The sequence below is a fragment of the Taurulus bubalis genome, assembly GCF_910589615.1.
Source record: "Taurulus bubalis genome assembly, chromosome: 2".
NCBI lineage: Eukaryota > Metazoa > Chordata > Actinopteri > Perciformes > Cottidae > Taurulus > Taurulus bubalis.
Genome location: NC_136590.1, coordinates 28343214 through 28363291, shown reverse-complemented (window position 1 = coordinate 28363291; position 20078 = coordinate 28343214). Strand labels below are relative to the sequence as shown.

At 40.0% G+C, this 20078-nt stretch overlaps 2 protein-coding genes across 2 annotated transcripts in view; one reads left to right on the top strand and one right to left on the bottom strand.

The window, feature by feature from the left end:
• Positions 1–9160, top strand: part of bckdk (branched chain ketoacid dehydrogenase kinase) — a gene marked incomplete at both ends in the record, with an annotated part of 11453 nt that extends 2293 nt beyond the window's left edge. The window contains 10 exon segments of the mRNA XM_079235094.1: positions 157–225; positions 337–447; positions 2178–2225; positions 3980–4099; positions 4391–4489; positions 4919–4992; positions 5603–5731; positions 7507–7596; positions 7848–8003; positions 9016–9160. Of these exon segments, the coding sequence (XP_079091220.1) occupies positions 157–225; positions 337–447; positions 2178–2225; positions 3980–4099; positions 4391–4489; positions 4919–4992; positions 5603–5731; positions 7507–7596; positions 7848–8003; positions 9016–9160 (1041 nt within the window).
• Positions 9161–12253: 3093 nt separating this feature from the next.
• On the bottom strand, positions 12254–15748 carry orai2 (ORAI calcium release-activated calcium modulator 2; the record flags this gene model as incomplete). The annotated part of the gene is made up of 2 exons (XM_079233470.1): positions 12254–14264; positions 15518–15748. The coding sequence occupies 2 exons, from the start codon at positions 15746–15748 to the stop codon at positions 13713–13715; spliced, it is 783 nt and encodes a 260-aa protein (XP_079089596.1). The 3' UTR covers positions 12254–13712.
• Between the last annotated feature and the right edge of the window lie 4330 nt (positions 15749–20078).

The following is a 20078-nucleotide window of genomic DNA, read 5'->3' as shown; positions in this document are numbered from 1 at the left end:
ACACAACAATACCCTATTATTGCTATTTCTAAATGTGTGTTGGTTAGGAAATGTTTGACTGGTGTTTCTTTTGTTATTAATGTTCATGGCGGGTGTGTGTGTGTGTGTGTGTGTGTGTGTGTGTGTGTGTGATCGTACGTGTTAATGTCTCCCCAGGCCTCAGTGCGACTGACCCTAGCAACCCTGCTGTATTCGGGGAAGTCTCCTGATGGGCACCACATTCTGGTAAATATTTCAGGCACATTGAGAGAACTGCCAAGTTTACCTTTTTCATTGACGATTTCTTTGATCTCCCCACTGACTTGCTTGTCATTGTCATCTGATGTGTGATCTCAGAGCAGTGCCAACTACCTACACAAGGAGCTGCCTGTGCGGATCGCTCATCGCATCAAGGGCTTCCGCAGTTTGCCCTTCATCATCGGCTGCAACCCCACCATTCTGCAAGTGGTAAGAACTGCAATTCACACGACACGATCAGCTCCGCTCCTGGCTGCAGAGTCGGAGCTATACGTGAAGTGTGTAGAAGCGTCGGCCATGCAGCAGATAAGAAAGTGACAAATGGGCCACTGCATAGGAGTATCATGGCCAAACCTTCACACAGTGTCCACATGTCGACGTGTCCTTGGGCAAGACACTGCACCCCGATACACGAGCAGTGAAAATTCTCTTTATGCTGAGATACAATTTTCTCTGAAGCTAAACAGTAAGGTTAGAGTTGCTTATTCTTAGAAATGCAGATTGTCGACAGATTTAACTGATGTTGCCGGCCATAAAAACATACAGAACATTAATGTTGCTGGGCTACAGACATGGTGGTAGCAGCTCTTTGTCTGAAAGCACTTAGCATATAGCATAGATTATACATATTTTATATCGTACAGACTTCTGTGAATGATACGGAACGTTTTGACCTCTTCAGACCTTGTCCTCTCGCCATGCGTGGGTGAAGTTGTGCCAGTAATCTCTACTCTGCTTGTATAGTATAGTCTAACATGTGTAACCTTCAGTATTCAGTTTGTGGGTTAACTTGATATGACTTATTGCCGATAAGGTAAGAGCAGGGAACAGAGTGAGTAGTGTAATGCTAGGCGATAATTAAAAATGATCCTTTATCCTCTTTCAATAGAATCGTATTGTGATAAAAGTCTGACATCACAATATCGTGACACACAGTTACATCGTCTAAATTGATAATGGCAAGCAAATACAAAATCAAATTTCTCACAAAATCTGATTGTCTTGCACTAAAGTTCTTAATTAAATTGAAAATACTACTTTTCATTAGTCTAGTATTTGTTTCAGACAAGAGTATATAAAAAACATGTGGTTATTGCATATAGATTATTTATTCATTGAATTACCAGAAAACGTGCTATTTCATGATTTGTTGTATTCAAAATCACAAATGTTCTGGTTCTGTTGTGTGAACCAGTGATACCCTTTTTAAAAAATGTGTTTTTTGCTCATGACGCTGTTCTTCAAGGTCACCTCAATGAAAACGTGTGTTAAAGTTTTCCAATGCCATCTTGGACAAACAAAATTCCTTGCGAGCCCCCATGTGTAGAGGTGGTGGCCTTACACACAGATGTCACAACATCAGTGAACAAAACACATAAAACTATCTGCATGCAGATTCACAAATAGGGAAATTATTTCAGATGTTGGTTCCATGTATTGTATTATTACCCCCAGTAAGAGTTTCTGGTTTACAGTACAGTGTTTTTCCCCTGCTGCGGTCGGATTCACAGTCTCCTTGTTGATGATGAACTTTCACCCAGATTCCTCTCTGGAGCTCCTCTGTGCAGATTACATAATGTGCAGCTCCTTTTGTACGCCACCAGCTGTAATCTTCACTCGCTCTCTCTGTCTAAAGAAAACAATACTTGAGGTAGAGTTTGAGTTTCAAAGGTACACGTCCAGATTATGAATTAAAGTTTGATATAGTCCCACTATTTAAACTTGAATTTGAAGAACTTGCAGGAACATCGTTCTTTCTTCTTCTTTTTTTTCTGGGACAGAGTTGGTCGTACAAGCATCCTGAAATGTTATGCAATGTTAGCCACATGTGGACTTGTCAGTAGTGGCGTGTAGGGCCCAGTAAGGAGGTGATGCTTTATTGATGGATGGATGATCACAGTATAACTACAGCCTCTGCCTCTCCTGTACTTTTCTTGCAGCATGAACTGTATATCAGAGCCTACCACATGCTCATTGACTATCCCCAGGTGAGTGTCTCGCACACAGACGCAGGAAACGCACGCACACACACACACACACACACACACACACACACACACACACACACACACACACACACACACACACACACACACACACACACACACACACACACACACACACACACACTTTGGTAAACGAGAAGTGTGAACATTTGTTGTCAAGTCAGACTTTTTGTCTGCCTGCGTGTAGCACTTCAAGGATTGGTCTATTTGTTCAGCACTTAGTCAATCCGAATGTAGCCAACCTCACTTCTAGTTACAGTTTGTTTTTCATTAAATCGAATGAATAAAAGTGACACCTTCAAATTGCTGATTTTATCTCATCCAAATGCCCTAAAAATATTTGATTTATCAGAGAAAAGATGCAAACCCACATGTTTGACAAGTGGCTTTATCTTCTTCTTTTTATCTGAGGGCTATACAATGTTGTCATTTAAACTAAAGTCATAAGAGAAAAATAAAACTACTTTATTTTTATGAAGGTTATACATACAAAAATTATGTGTGCTTAAAGGGGAGGTTGATCTATTGTTTCTGGTCTTGCTGAATTACTTATTTCCAAGCGATTCATGAACACATCTCTAGTACACACAAGATTCAAAGTGGTGCTTTTGTGAGGTGCTTTGTGGATGATTCAGTTTTTCAGATTCATCGATAAATAAAAGAAAAAAGTTTTAGTCAACTAAGAATGTATTTGGTCGAAGACAGCCTACAAACAAACAAACAGATGACTGCTTGTGTAAAATTAGTTTCAGGGATCAGTGTGGAATGTGGGTCTGTCCTCAGTTATTTTTTGGTTGACAGTGAATTTGACAAGCATGTCCATGTGGTCATATGTTAGTACATGAAGGCCGGCAGGCAGTGGCAGACCTGCTGAACATGTTTTCTGCTTTGCATGATTGAATATACAGGCTCACTGTTGTTCCTACGTTGAGACAAATCCCAGAAGAGATAAGTCAACCCCTCTAAGAAGACACTTACTCTTTACAGTCTGCTCCACCACACCAGCAGGAATTGCTGATCAATACTTCTGATCTGTCATGTGGGTTGGACTATTGAGACTACTGAGATTATCAGAGGTCATTTGTAAGAACTGAGAGTGCAGTCTGATATCTTGTAGCTCTGCTACTCATGCCTTTCTGGTTCCGGGTGCTATAGCAAATGAAGGCTAACTAAAACACATTGACAGGGGGTGGAGTAACCTGTACTGTGTTAGCTGACATGGTCAGCTACAATGTTTTATTCATGTACATAATGTACATTTCAACAGCACTAATTTCATCACTGTAACAACTGAGATACTGTTATCTTTCACTAAAAGATTCTAGTTGCCTCTACCCGATCATTAAACTACTGTCAATCATGATACGCCAGACAATAGAAGGATTATTCCTTTTGTTGTGTAACATCTGTGCAGGAAGTGTATAAAGAGTTTTATGGACGGTTTGAGTAAAAATACAAATATTTCTCTTCTTGTTTTAGCTTTGCAGCATAGACGCGGTATACTATGCTGAATTTATCAAGACAGGCTAACATGGAGAGAAAAAAGACGCCTCATTAAAATATATCAAATATATATATATATATATATATATATATATATATATATATATATATATATATATATATATATATATATATATATATATATATATATATATATATATACATATACAAAACCTGTCCCTAAAATAGAGTTTTATTGGGCTGAATTGAAATGTGCCTTTTACTGTTTTTAGATCCAGGATCAGGAGGCGGATTCTCGTTTCTGTAAGCTGGTGCAGCAGCTGCTGGACGACCACAAAGACGTCGTCACCATGCTGGCCCAGGGCTTCAGGGAGTGTCGCAGACACATCCAGGTATGAAGTGCACCTCAAAAATTCACAGAACACCAACTGCAGGATGAAGCCAATGTTGGAATTTATTTCCCTCCTAATGATTTTGTAATAATAGCCTGTGTAGTATGTTTCTATTGATGACATATCATCTGGACATTTGAAGGTCCTTCAGCTGAATCTCTTAATCTTTTGCTCATGAAACCGACTGATCTGGGTTTAAAATCAATGAGTGTAGTTTATGTTCCAGATTTCTGCTTTACAGGAAATCTTTATTTGATGGGTTTCAAAAGCAATGTTTGACTGCCATTGCAGGACGAGGCCCTCATACGCAGCTTCCTGGATACAACACTGTGCTCTCGTCTGGGAATCCGGATGTTGGCCACGCATCACCTCGCCCTTCACGAAGAGAACGTACGTCTGAGTGTTTTTGGGATTCCAATTTTTTTTTGTTTTTCAAACCTTTTGTCTGTGTTGTTTCCCTGGAGTGGGTTATGTTGTTGTAACTATTCTACAGCATCACATTTCCCAGTGAACATCTTTTTTTTCTTTTTCTCAGTAATTTCTTAAAACAGCTGGTCATTGTAGTTTTTTTATTATCAAACATTTCTCAAACAAAAGGGAAACTGTTCTTGATGAGGAATGCTTTCAGTCATTTTTCAGGCATGTGTCACTTATTTCATTAATTAAATAGCGTGATCTCCATATACGTACAGCAGGAGAAAGAAACATCCCACACTAGTTTATATAAAAGATATATCTTCTTTTTTAAAGTTATATTTATATGAATACAGTTTCTTTCTTTGTTTTGAGTAAACTGAATTATTTATTAACTCATTTCAGCCAGACTTCGTTGGAATGATTGGCAGACGTCTCTCCCCCAAAAAGATAGTGGAGAAGTGGGTGGACTTTGCCAGGTAAGCGTTTAGTCACACGGCTTTGTTTATTTATCACCTTTTAGATGACTTTCCGCTTCTGTATGAGCACTCTGTTGACTAAGGGAAGTCAGAGTTCAGCCGATAAACTCCCCAGCAATCATCTTTGTTTACCTTCTGTAATCTTATATAATGACCTTTTTTTTGGTTGAATTTTTTTACCAAGTTCAGAAAAAAGTTCACAAAGAATGTTCATACAGTTTTGTGGGCTAATAATCAGCTTGGAAATTCTAATTTATCTTTTGTTATTGTTTGTGGGAAGTGTTCAGTTAGCAATCACAATGAAATCAGCACAAGTAAAGTGTGACTACAATTTAAATACATTTGTATAAAATATCTCAAATATTGTATTTTGTAAGATTAGTTTCACACATCCAAGTCCTCCTGAGGATGAATTGTAACTTTGTTTACCCCTTTTTTAAATAATTTATCTTGCATAATCATCATAAATTGTGGAATATGACCATATACTGGAAAACGTAATTCCCATCAGCCTCAGTTTTACTTTGTGTTTTAGCAAACGTTTGCATGCTAACACGCTAAACTCGGACGGTGACCATGGTAAACGTTAACGGTTCTTCTCGTCCACCAGGCGTCTGTGTGAGCACCAGTATGGCAACTCGCCCAGAGTGAGGATCAACGGACACGTCGCCGCTCGCTTCCCCTTCATCCCTCTGCCTCTGGATTACATCCTGCCCGAGCTCCTCAAAAACGCCATGAGGTAACCTGACACTTACTCATTCACTCACTCACTCACTCACTGTACATGGAGACAGCCATTGTAAATTTAGATTAAACGAGACAGTCGGTTCTCAGTGCAATCCATAATACAGGGCTCACGATTGATTGTCTTATTTCCTCTGAGGCCAACCGCACCTTAAAGACGCTACTTTAGGCTCCACGAAATTCAGTTGGCGGCTGGCGTTACCACGGTTTTGCACGAGGCGACTCACGTTACAGTGTTTAAAGATGGCGTCTGTAGTGCGATGAGATTGATCCAACCTTGCAAAGTGGCACCATGTGGTTTTTCAGACAAAAATAAACACTATTTACCAGTTTTTACCAGATTTTCTTTTGCGAAATAATTCTCCCGGAAAGGAATTTGACCTACAATGGCTCAAATAGGCCGTCATAAATGGTTGAACCCCTTAAATAAAAAACATAAATCACCTTTTCTTTCAATAATACTTAATTTATGTTATCATAAAGATGAAGATGAAATGTCAAACTGTACCAAAATAGCATTCTCATCAACATCTTCACATAAAATCATTACACATTTTCGGGTATAAGAGTCCCTTCTCATAAATGATATTTGTATGAGATGAAAAAAATGAAGCTAGGCCCATGTAGGACTTTATGATTAATATCATGGACATGAGCCACGATATGAGTGATCGCAAACTAAAATACATTTTGGTGGAAGCCCTATCTGAGGCACTCGAGTGTGGTGATGCTTGTCCACAGCCACCCAATAAAATAAAATCCAACGCATGCTGTCAGGACAGTCCATTTAATTCAATTCAGTTTATTTTATTTAGCCCAACATCACAAATACAAATTTTCCTGTAGACATAACATCCCTGTCCCTTGACCTCACATCGGATCAGGAAAAACTCCCCCAAATAAAGATAGTAAAAACCCTTTCACAGGGAAAAAAGGGAAGAACCCTGAGGGAGAGCGACAGAGGAGGATCCCTCTCCCAGGATGGACAGAAGCAATAGATGTCATGTGGCCAGAATGAATAATGTAACGGAGTTACAGCACATCCAATGATTATGACGGAAATGAATCATATAATGAGTAGTAGGCATGGTCCATGGTCCAGATAACCACGATCCATGAAGCAGAAGGAGGTAGAGAGGAGAGGGGGGAGGGACTTTGTAGAAGTGCTCTGCAAAATGAATACTTTAAAGTGAGCTCTTGTTTGGTGAAACTCTGTGTGTTAGCGCCCACACAGCCATATATAGCTCAAGTAGAAGCGCCTTAATTCAACCGCAGGTTTGTTGAGGTCTGTATTTGCTAAAATATAAGTGAAAGTAAACGACCCGAGCAGTAAGACAGTAACACATGTTTTGTCTTCTCGGTTATCTACAAATACATCTACTCAGCAAATTGTGCCGACGGTGTCACAGAGCTGAATCTAACTTGTAGTGCATTAGTAATAATTAATATGTTATTGTGATTTACAGAATATAATGTTTGTTTGTAAAAAAGCAGGCAAAGTAGGTTAGTTGAAAAACATGGTCTCTGCATTGTGTAATCACTGCAGAAAAAAATCATTAAGTTGCACTGTTCAGTCATGCCACATAGTGGTTAAAGTCAGCATAGCAATTCGGTCTGGATTTTGTCTTAATATCAAACGGTTTGTCCACAAAACAACCCTCGATAAGAACACAATTTGCATTTATTCCCCAAGACATTCATGACATTGCAGGTTATTATGATTTATAAAGGATTATTTTATATTATCTTATTAATCTATTGTCTCTTCAGGGCAACCATGGAAAGCCACCTGGACACCCCATACAATGTACCCGATGTGGTCGTCACCATTGCCAATAACGACATTGATTTTGTCATCAGGTGAGTGCCGAGATATCTGTTAAATAGCGATTGGTTTAAAAAAATAAATTAAAAAAATGTAAATCCAATCCTGTGATGCGGCTGCCAATGATGCCTTCCCTCAAGTATTAAATCCAGCTTCATCCATCCTGGTCAGAAACAGAAGCAATTTGGGCTCCACAATTTCACAGGAACCAACTATTATGTCAAATGTTATGTTAAATTATATTAAAGCTTCCAAAAGTAACTTTCCTTTTTTTCCTTTTCTTCAGGATTTCAGACCGCGGTGGCGGCATACCTCACAATATTATAGATAAGGTGATGGACTACCACTTCAGCACGGCTGAGGAGAGCGCACAGGACCCCCGAATGAGCAACCTCTTCAACAACATTACCAACAGCGGGAACCAGTCCAACCCCATGCATGGGTGAGAATTTGAAAGTACAGACTGTCCTTGTTGCTGATGAAATGCTCTTATGTGTGACCATCAAACTTAAGTGGTTTTGGTAGATTTAGACTGTTGACACCAACAACAGCAGTACCAGAAGTTCTGGCATTTACACAATTGAGTCTCGAACACAGAAGAAAAAGAAAAGAATATATTAATCTATAGCCCCCTTTATGGCAGTTGACATGGTGCAATACCATCACCATCTGGTGAAAGGCATTTACAGACTGTTGACAAACTCATGGAAAATAAATTGGATAAATGAGTGGAGAGACACAACAATTCACGTAGAAACTAAGCCGAGCAGCAGCTAAAAAGCTGCTCTGGAGGCTTGTGGTGGAATAATGCCTCACGAGCACACTTTGTGTTTGCTTTTCCTTTGGTAAAATCTGTAAATTTTAGGCCACATTTAAGGGTCTGGATAAAACGGCTGTTATTCACGGGAGTTGGATTTTCTTTTTTTCATCCTTTGGCATTCCCTGAAGGCCCGCCCTACTCTGCCCCTGATTGGCTAGTACTCTAATTTTCTTGTTGAGTCTTGTTAAATTTGTTAAGTTTATTGCTGGTGAACGGTTGCTGGGATTGGATGATTTCAACTGGATGTTTTTATAGTGTTTTATTTTTTATTTTGCACTATTCTCCCTTGACATGCAGCACTGTGGGGACATCGACTAAATGAAAGTGTGAAGATTGTCTCACTATTTCTAAACGTTTACTCACATTGGTGTCGACGTGGTCAAAGGGGAAAAGGGATGAGAATTACGTTTTGGTTTCATTAAATGATGACATTTATGCCACCTTATTATGCCTTCAGGGGGCTTTGCAGTGACTTCCTGTGTTTCAGAGCCACTGGTATTTCACCGTTCTGCACAGATCTCGTCGTCCACTTCATTTGCACTTGGGTTCATGTTTTCCAGACAACAAATCATGTTCAACCACTGTGACTACCGTCACTTTTAACCCCGCTGTCTGTGTCTTTTGTGCTGTGCAGGTTCGGTTTCGGCTTGCCCACGTCCAGGGCCTATGCCGAATACCTGGGCGGCTCTCTGTCTGTGCAGTCCATGCAGGGCATCGGCACTGACGTCTACCTGCGCCTGCGCCACATCGACGGCAAAGGAGAGAGCTTCAGAGTGTAAAGCTCCCCCGTTAGTCCTCCTTGTAGATCCCAAACAAGGAATCGGGCCACGCAGAAGCACAGAGGTTCCCCCACCGGGAAGCTGGCACGAACTACAGAACTTTGCTCCACAAAGTGATAGCCTACACACAGTATTTTGGCAGAAACCTCCTAAATTCACCAACCCACGACTTTTTTTTTTTTTTTTTTTGGCCTTAGACTGATTATAAGCTATGTTAGCTCTCAAATTGATAATATCAGTTGTTTTTCCATTGTGTTTTGTTCCCTGTGGCATGTGAATGTTGAAGGTTATCGGGACAAACTGTGCGTGGTAGTGGACATCGATGTTATTGTGGGAGGAAGGAAGGAAAGGAAGGAAAGGAAGGAAAGGAAGGGAAGGAAGGGAAGGAAGGAAGGAAGGAAGGAAGGAAGGAAGGAAGGAAGGAAGGAAGGAAAAAGAGCTTCAGTTTTAAAGAAGCTCACTTTTGAAGTTACTCCGAGACACTCCAGCAACCCTGTCAAAATCTCCTCAAAGTACACAGAGGCACGTTCCGTGATGATCGATATAGTTTGAATAACTGGATCCTTCCAGTACGTTAGCAGTTGTTTGCATCAACATCTAAGGTCTATAAGAGAAAACAGCAGTACGCTAGTACAACCTACGTGGCCTCAGCATGTGTTGTAACCCTCAACTCTTGACAAACATTCGCGATACTCTACGAAACAGTCTGAGTTCAGCTCAGAAATGAAAAATAAAGAAAAAGCCCAAACAGCAAAAGCTCATTAGCAGATTTCCGTCTCGCATGCCACGATTAACATCTTTTGTTCAGCAGTCATTTTGTGGAGCTTTCAGGCAGGGAAGCCAACCGAGGTCTTCATTTGCCTTACTTACTGTGTGACGCTAGTCCTTCACCTGCATGCCGACCTTTCTTGTTTTCTTTTTGTTGCCTTTGTCGGTTCACTCAGACGCACGCCGTCTATTGTTTCATTTTCCAAGCTCAACACTTGCAGCTTTTTTCTTTCTTTTTTAACAAAGTAACAATATACCAGAGAAGTATTGTCTAATATTGTCCTCTCTTTTTCAGTTTTATTTGATTGTAGATGGGGTTTTTTTGTGTTTTTTTTGTGTTTTTTTTTTTTTTTTTTTTTCGAAAGTGTGTCAGTTGTTTGAGTTTGCTGTCTTTTTTAAAATATTTTTGTACAAGAATACATTTCAAGATGGGTCAATTTGCACTGTTAAATATGGAAATTCAGATAAGCGAAGGTTTCTAGTCATTATGAAGGTCCATTTACTCCTGATCACAACTTGACTATGACATTAGCTTGAGACACCATATAGCTATTTATTTTTATTTTTATGTTACCTGAAACATCATCATCATCATCTATCCAAATCGGTTTTAGTCATTCCTCAAAAACCTAATTTATCTTGGAAAGTAAATCATTCATGATCGCAGATAAAATTGTCGCTCTCAAACTAAATTACAAAAATATTTAAATTGTGATCTCAAAAATAATTGTTGAGCAAGCCCTGGCCTTTCTGATATTACAGTTTGAGTTGCAAATGATGCAGTTCAGAAAATAACTGAAGCCAAGTCATGAAATTTGCCACAATAGAAATCCACCTCAAGCACTCTTCGTATTTTGTTGAACATTCCACACTGGTCACCAGTTGTCAAGCAACAGATCAGCCAGAATTTTCACTTAAGTTTTCTATTTGGAGTATTTTTCATAATTGTAACGTATTCTATCATTTTTATCAGAAAGGACATTGTGATGATGGGATATTTATGAACTTTGTTAACCAACTTTTAAAGCTTCAAAAGCTTCAGAGTCACAGGCAGTGGATAGTACACCTAATGAGGAAAATAAGACACTTTTTTTGCCTTTTGAAAATCTAATAATGTTTTATATTTTACAAATTCAGTAACTTGTTCACTTGGATTTGCACTTGCAACAAAATGCAAAATGAGTTTACATAGAAATGTTACTTGAGTTGAGATTTTTAGCTTGTGAGACATTGTGAAAACACGAGTGAACCAGTTATTTCTGTTGTAAGATATATTGAAAACATAATCTAATTTAAATTGTAAGAGGCTCGTATTTAATTTGACATGTTCTGAAACTAAAATAACCCCGTCTAATTGGCTGCTCCAGAGTGACGTAGAATGGCCTATATTATCTGTACCTGTATTCTTGCTAGGGCTATGTATGAATGAATGTGTTAATTGTGGCTTTGAAGGTTTTGACGATGTGTATATATATATATATATGTAGTTTCTGCATGTAAAGCAAAGGGGGCAGTTAATGCCACATAGCTGCCAGACGCAGGTAAACACCGGTTGACGGTTTGCGTCCATTTTCAGACACATTAGTATGTCATCATCATTCGGAGATTTTCTTCTATTTCAAATTGTTGTTTGATAAAATGTTGGAGGTAGTTTGTAAATTTAGAATTTGGCTGCCAGACTGTAGCATGAAAATATTGTCTGCCCTCTGCTGGACTGAAAAGAGAAGTTCAGGCAAACTCCACAATATTATTCATGGGGTTGGGTGGGTGCAGTGATCCTTTTAGTTCTACAAGGGGGAGAGGGTGTACAGCATATCAGGTAATTTCAATTCTCCTGGTTTCTGATTTTGTAATTTTTGCAAATAGAAGTTAGTCAACCACAACAAGAAGATAATCATCTCCAATACAAAGCCAATTATTGGAGTCATGTTACTGACTAAACCTGCTGCCATGGAGTGTTTTGTCTCCTCGACTGAATTTGAAACTTTTTTTCCCGGTTGTATTCTCTGACTCTGTATAGACATAAAATGCTACTTGGTTGGAACTTTAAGTGTGATCTTACTTTTTTTTTCTTCAACTTATTTGTGATCAATCTGTTTGATTTTCATAGTGGGTATAAAATATGTAAGTATCACATCTATGGTCTCTTACTTGCTAAACTCTTGTCATGAAGGTGAAGTTACTGTTGTCACAAGAGTCATGCAGCTATTTACCAACACTTAATGCAAACATATGTATCCTGCTTTTGAATGGCTGTCATTGGTTATAGACACACAGACACACACGAGACAATGAAAACTTGAATATTTTTATTTTGAACGTTTGTTGCAGGCCATGAATCTTATCGTCCCACCTCCACCCTGCAGTATTCCTTTAAGAAGCATTAAACCACAAACACGAGACCGCAGGATATCCTCTGATAAGAACCCCGGGACTCACTGTGCAACTACAAGTGCACTTCCGTCTCTTCTCAGAAACTAACTGAGCAGCACTTTGGTCAGTCATCTTATTTGGAATGTGATAATAGTTTGTTTTTTTAACGCAGTAACAATCGTTGATTCTTCCAGTTAACCGGCACGAACCGAAATTCCTCCAATAATTACCATTTAAACAGGATGGGACGAGATGATGCTGATGGCAACATGTACTCGTGACTGTTCTCGTCTTCATCTTCCTCAACTCAACTTTTAAACTTGGTTTAAACTTTGACTCTCACAACTACATTCCCAGCAAAAAAAGAAAGGATCAGCTTGTATGACCTTTAGCGAAAAAGCAGTAAAAAAATAAGAGGCAATAATTCTGTAAGACAGAAGTACATTTGGATAGTGACACATTCATATTTTAGCACTTTTGAGCGCCGAATAGACGCTCAACACTTTTACACAGGCGGCGTGGTCTTCGTAAGGAGGAAAAGGACAAAAGGTTTTGAGGCATTTGTGATTTTGGACCTAAAGAAAACGCAGTAAACCTCCGAACAATTTTATAAAGAATGCATTTTAAGACTTTACAGATGGCCTCGGCCCGACATAAGCCAAGCATCATGATGCACGACTCAGCTGTTTACAGTTAAAACTACGAGCACAGTTTTATGTGAAACGTGAGCCTGAGGAGCAGGTTGAGCGTCAACAGTGCGACCTAACCACAGTTGGGGTTCTTAACGCTGAACATTTATAAGGAAATTGATTTAGAAGTAACGTAAATTCAAAGTATCACATCTGTTTGATCCTGGCGCTGATAAACTCTTTGGTTGAGCACAGAAGCCAGCTTGCAGAGAGCACAAGAATGAAACAAATCACATGTTTCGGCAAGTAACTTATGGCGTTTGCCACTTTCTGGCGAAAGTGACGGCAGCTCTTTGCTCGGGAGCTAAAAGATTCAATAAGACATTTGTTAGGCTCGGAGGGAATCCAGGTATTTTTGCCAATTTGGAACCAGATCCAAAACGTAACTGGCTATTGTCAGCAAACCCTCCAATGAAAAACACAGACATGGCAATACAATGGCACTCAGAACATTATAGCCCTTTTTCTGTAAACCTTTTACATTATCCATGACCAACCGATGTAACAGATCTAAAACACAGACACGGTCCTACAAACAAATCCGACAACGCAACTTTTACCCCGAGCATAAATTAGCAGTCTGACATGTATTGGCCGTCTCCGCCAAGTGAGGGGCTTTAAAGCCGAGGTCGAGTAAGGCATTACAGATCCCCAAAAACAAATGTCACAAAAGAGATGAACATGGGGCACAAAGGGAAGTCCTTAAAGCTGCAGTCCTGTTGTCAAACCATCTGGAGGCCTCTTTCGTGGCCGTCTAGCTGCACCTTGATCTTGTGCAGTTCCTCGATCTCCTCGTGGTGACGCTCTGTCTTGTGGCGCACCAGAGAACGGTAGAAGTGAATGGTGAACACGACAAAAATCACCCCCACTGGCACCATGATGATGGTGGAGGCCAGAGCCGCCTTCCAGCCGCTGTACTGCGGTGCGGTTGTGGGCCCCGGGGGCTTCACCTTTTGGGACCCGCCAGAGTCCACGGGCAAGAATTTGATCCAGCAGAGGAGCACCACCTCCACCAAGAACAGCAGTATGCCCAGGGCCGTGGAGAAGCCCCAGGCCAGCTCGATGAAGTAGTGCATGCGCTCGTGGGGCGACTCGCTGACGGAGTTGAGGTTGTGGATGTTGCTGACGGCCTCCACGTTGGGAAGGATGCAGGTGCTGATCAGCAGGGCGAAGAGGTGCACCGCCACCAGCACGGTGGTGCACACGCTAAAGGCAATGAGCAGCGCAGGAGAGTAACTGTACTGCATCTCCAGCTGCACCTCCACCATGGCCACCTATGTTTAAAAAGGACAAACACCAAGACATGTAGAAACCTGGTTATGTTCCTGCGGGGGATGGTTCGCACCAAAACACTGCATGTTAGGAAACACACTCATTTTCTAACTCTTCTGTCCTGAGGTCATCTCCACCCTGTTGTGATCTTGACATATGGATGACACACTACACAGGCCACCGGTGATCTAGCTCAAGGTATTGGGCGTCCATGTTTCGCAAGTAAACATTAAACTCTACTGGCTGAAACATCGGTACAAAAACTGAACGACTGTGCTTTAAAATATCCGATTATAAAAAGTCAAAATAGGTAATAGAATGTGAGAAACACCCAATCGCAGAACTCAATATTCTGTTACTTGTGTTACGAAAGGAAAAGTTGAAAGTGAAGATTACACTTTGTAGAAACCTAATAAAACATTCAGTACTTTAAAAAAAGTTAAATTTCATATTCTGGGTCAATGTGAGATGAAGTGTTCTGAATGCGCAACAGCTATCCTATCTCTATTTCCATAGCAACAGGGGCCGAGGCTCATGGGTATCGTAGTTTTTTTTTAACAATCTACCACACTAAAACTGACACAGAACATAAAACACAGACAGAAGCTGCGAATGCTCACATTTTGAGAAGCTGTAAGCAGAGAATATTCTAAATTTTGCTTGAAAAGCCTAAAAAAATTATGAAAAGTATGGAACCGTAATTGCAAGAAAAAAATGCTGTAAGTCAAGCATATTTAATATCATGATCTAATAAACAGCGGTATAAATATCTTAATGTGGACATGCATGCGTTACATTTCTGTGCAGCAGCGGGGGCAGGGCTTCAGGGCTTCGCAGACTGAGTCCAGCATATCGTCCACAGCAGTCTAAGTGCAGTCCATTGTCTGCACTTCCCTTCTGCTGCAGGATGCTGGTTGTACCAACGTTACAAACAAACTATTCTTCACTTCCCTACAGTCAATAAGTAATAACAGGTTCTCGATGACGATGCAAGCAACAATTCCGAGTAAATTCCAATTTACGTCCCTGCACTCGTCAATGTGATGAAAATGACACTGAAATCTTGAAAGAACAGGCAGGAAGTTTCAAACCAGTTCCTGCCCACGGATGTATTTCCAAACATCATTGTGGTGGGGTATTTCTTTTTTCATGTTATTGAAAATAATTTAAACCCTGTGCTGCCAGGAAGGCAGCAAAGACAATTAAAACATGTCATTGGATAAAGTGTAAAAAGAAAAAGATGAGTGTGACTGACCATAGCGAAGCCAGAGAGCAGTGCAGAGGTCCTGCTGGATGCCTTCAGCTTGGCCCGGCTCAGGTAGAGCTTCCTCCAGGACAGGGCCTGCACCGAGTGGTGGTTGGAGCTGACCAGCTCCAGGTAACTGCGTCGCACCCAGTCCCTGTAGTCCATTCCCCCGCCATCCAGGCCTCGCTCCGAGATCCCTGGGGCCGGGGAACCCATTGGCACGTTCAGGTCCCTGCTCATAGCATCTGGTGGGTGTAAAACGGGAGATGTGTTGTCAGTTGTGCAACACAAGGCACAGCTGCGTTAAATACAAATAACTGTCAACATTATATCAAGAGTGCAGTCGTGCAGCGTTTCCTCTGACCCGTCAATCGCTCGTTCTGTTCACGGTCAACAATAACTCTGTCAAGAGCAGTAACTCTCATTGCATGTGTGTGAGTGGGAGCAGGAGGAAGACATAACTATTAGGGGGAAGATTAAGTATGACTACTAGCAGAAACTGTACAGCCATTGTATTTTTCCTCACTATAACTCAATAGATAAGATTATTGTACATCATATAATTTCATTAAAATGCCTTAAAAGGTAGAAATCATACATGAACCCCATAACCAACAAAAAGAAAAAGTTTAGAATTTGATTCATTATGAACTTGTAATCCTGCAGTTTGTGCTTTGCTCTCTCTGCATTATATATATATATATATATATATATATATATATATATATATATATATATATATAATATAATATATATATATATATATTTTTCTTTCTATATATATATACACACATATATATATAGCAAAGAGCAAAGCACAAACTGCAGGATTACAAGTTCATAATGGATCAGTCTCATGGCTTGATCTCAGAGCTTGTCAATGAAAGGGTGATAAAAATAGAACTGGAATCTAATTGGAGGTTAATGGCAAATAAAATGCAGACAGATGTATTACTTTGCATAATGGTTTAACAATGATTACAGCCTGGTTATTAAGACATCACTGCTGTATTTTTGTAATACCTTCAACAGGTCCGAATAATTGATTTTCTCCATATGGCCCAGCCCTAGATGAACATAACCTCACTTGATTCAGTTGTTTTCATTGTCCATGCAACATGTGGTTCTGTAACTGTTTTGTTGTAAACATTTAGTCAAAGCAATTGTAAAATACTGGGAAAAATATATACCCTGCATGGCCAAAGCTATATGGACATTCCTGCCCACCTTTATGTACCTTTGGTCTGTTTTTCATGATTTGGGTCCCGTAGTTCCAATGAAGGGACATGTTTCTGTACAATAGACAATAGTGCGCTTTTTATCAGTTTGATAAGGATCATTTCGTGTTTCAAACCACACACTTTGTGCACAAACCAAGGTCCATAATTATATGTATTTTCTCCAGTTTGATGTGAAATAACCTGTCTGGCCTGCAAAGAGCCCTGACTTCAATACCAAACACCTTATAAACTGGAACACTGTATGAGAGCCAGACTGTATCACCCAACATCAGAGTCGGATCACCAATGCCTCTGAGTCTTGGGTCATACAAATCCCTGCAGCCGGGTTCTAGATGTAAATTAGTAGAAAAGAGGACTAGAGAGGCTGCTATGTTAATAGTCATAATCAATGCCCATAGCTGTAGCTCATGGGGATGAGTGGTCGTCCTGATAGCGCAAGGTAGCCAGTTTGATCCCTGGCCTCACCATCTTTCTCATGTCGACTAGCCTTGAGCAAGACACTGAACCCCTAGTTGCTTCCTGGGAGCTTTTAAGCAGCCCACTGTTCCTAAATTGCTATGGATGGGTTAAATGCAGAGACCAAATATCATGTATGCATGTAAAAAGTATGTAATATGACAAATAAAGTTTATTCTTCTTCTTAAAAGACAGATTCAGCAATAAGCACAGGAATGGAATAAAGGGCATCAGCAATAGAAGGAGGGGAGTGGGGGTCACAGAGTAGTGGGTATGGTTAAACTTGATTTATTAATTGTTTTATTTATCTTAATTTTTATTTTAGTGGGAGGTGAGAGTCACAGAGTAGTGGGTATGGTTAAAGTTGATCAATAAACAAATTGTATCACAAAAAGAAGAAGAATGTAATAAAGGTTTTCATGTCCGGATACTTTTGGCCACTGGCTACTGTGTGCGTGCGTGTGCGTGTGTATATAAGTGAAGCTCTAACGTGTGCACAACCACAACAACTTCACGCAAACACGAAACACTGGTTTCCCGAGTTTCTAGCAACGCAGACTGTGGCTATGAAGCCGACATAACCAAGTCTGGCAACTGTATTATTATAATATCCTCCATCCTAAACCTCAAAGAACACATTTAGCCTCAAATGCAGCTGTAAATCTAAAGTCTAAAGTGATGCATTACCACAGAAATACAAGACACACTCTATCCAACTTGTGGTGCGAAGCACCGAGTCCTCCTGTGATCCCTGGGGGGTTTCCGCGGGGGCAACACAATATACTCGTGTATATTTAGACCGCTGGAAACGTTCAGTGAGCAGGATCCGTTTACCGAGTTTAGCTAGTTTGCAGATATTTTTACCCAACGTCCCTGTCAAGCAAGCCGGAAGAGAAAACTGCTGACATCAAAGTAAAACATTCTCCATCTTACCAGTCTGTCGACGTGCCTTTTGGTTTATTCTAACTCCTAAACTTCAAGTGGGTCTTCTCTCCGCCCTGCGCACGACAATAAATTGTGACACCCGTCTCGACCGCACCGGGTGTTTTGCTTGAACAACTTCCGGCTTTTCGGACGCAAATTATCAACAACAGACGTCTTCGTCTTCAGCCTCGAGCAGTCGAGCCACAGTCTGTAACATATACGTTACTCGTCGTCACCATGTTTAACGTACCTGGGTGCTGGCTCTCCTCGCTGTTCAGGTAAGTTCGCCAGGCATCGGGTGTCTCGTTTGTAGCGGAGACCCGAGGCAGGTGAGGGTAACTACGGTTGGGAAAAGAACGTTTCCGGTTGGGCGTGTTACCTTCAAAGTAAAAGCACGAACGATTCACATTCACAATCAAATCAAATCTTAGTACTTTAAGTACAATTAAATGACACTTCTACTTTACTTGAGTGTTTTTTCACTCCACAAAAGTTTGGAGGAAAATGTTGTACTTTTTACTCCGCTAACGTTACATTTAACAGCTTTTTAGTAACTAATTAACTTGCAGATTTAGATATGGAATACAAAATATTTAAAAAACTACTACAGTATGATATGTATAAGGTGAAGCCACACAGCAGTATATTAAGTAGCCTAATTTAAAGTTGCCACACCTTGACCAGCTGCCATATTACAAGTAATGTACATTTCATCATAACATACATTCTATGGTGTATAAAGTGCTAATTGTGATTAAAAAAGTGACAATTCTATATAAAGGTTACTTTTACTTTGTTACTTTAAGCATCATTTTAAGCTAATACGTTTTAGTAACAGTATTTTTACAGTCATATTGCTTCCTTTACTTGTGTAAAATATCTGACTATCACCATTTTTCCTGTTAAAGGTTTAAAATACTATTTAAAGTGCAACTCTTTAAAATAAATATATATTGAATCACTTTCATGCTGGATGAGGAATGTGCACTGATGCAACATGAGTGGAACATGTAAGAATGGAGATCTGTTGAATAATGCCCGACACATCCTCAGAATAATTATTGATCATGCTTCCATACTCATGATATTGACAATGGCAGGACTTTTTAGTTTTGTATGAAAAGAATAGAATAATGAGCTACCAATGTTCAAACCATATCACTACTACTTTTGCTAAATGTAATAAAGAAAATGTTGGACTTATATGCCACCACATTCCTCAAATGATGTACTTTTTCAGATGGAATAATAACAATTCATGTCCCGTCACTTAAGGGCAGCTACAGACATGCATCCGGCAACAGAGCAGGTATGAAGAACAAAGACTCGTGGAAATCAGAGTTTAATCTAACCCAGCACTGACTGGTATCATTGTCTTAATCTCAGTATAATTGCATCTTTGATTTAAAAACAGCACAATGTTGTAGTAAAATATTACACAACAGATAGAAGGGCCGTATGGGAACTTGGAAAGAGTATGTGTACAATTGCCAACCACAGCCATGAAGATTACACTAAATTCCAGCACTTTGGATATGAAGCGGGGCGGGCCGGGCCGATTGAGAAGTAAGACAAGCAATGCCACTGCTGCTGGCCATGTAAGGACCAAATGGGTATAAGAGGGGGGACAAATAAGCACTCATGACTTAATCATTATTAAAATATAAATGACTGATGATTAACTTATGTTAACGGATAAGCCTGCAAGTATTTAATCTTTCTGTTAATGTCAATGAATCCCATTAAAAGACCAAAACCAACCGCACATTAGTCGTTCATTTAAAACCTAGCTTCCCTGACCTGTCCATTAGCTTCTACTGGAGGTGTAAATCTTTAAAAATGGCTAACAAACACATTTACATTTTACATTTTTTTAGTTCTCACAACAGCTGGACAGTTTTAGCGAATGTTATTCAAGCGAAAAGAGTTGATGATAAAAGGAGTACACA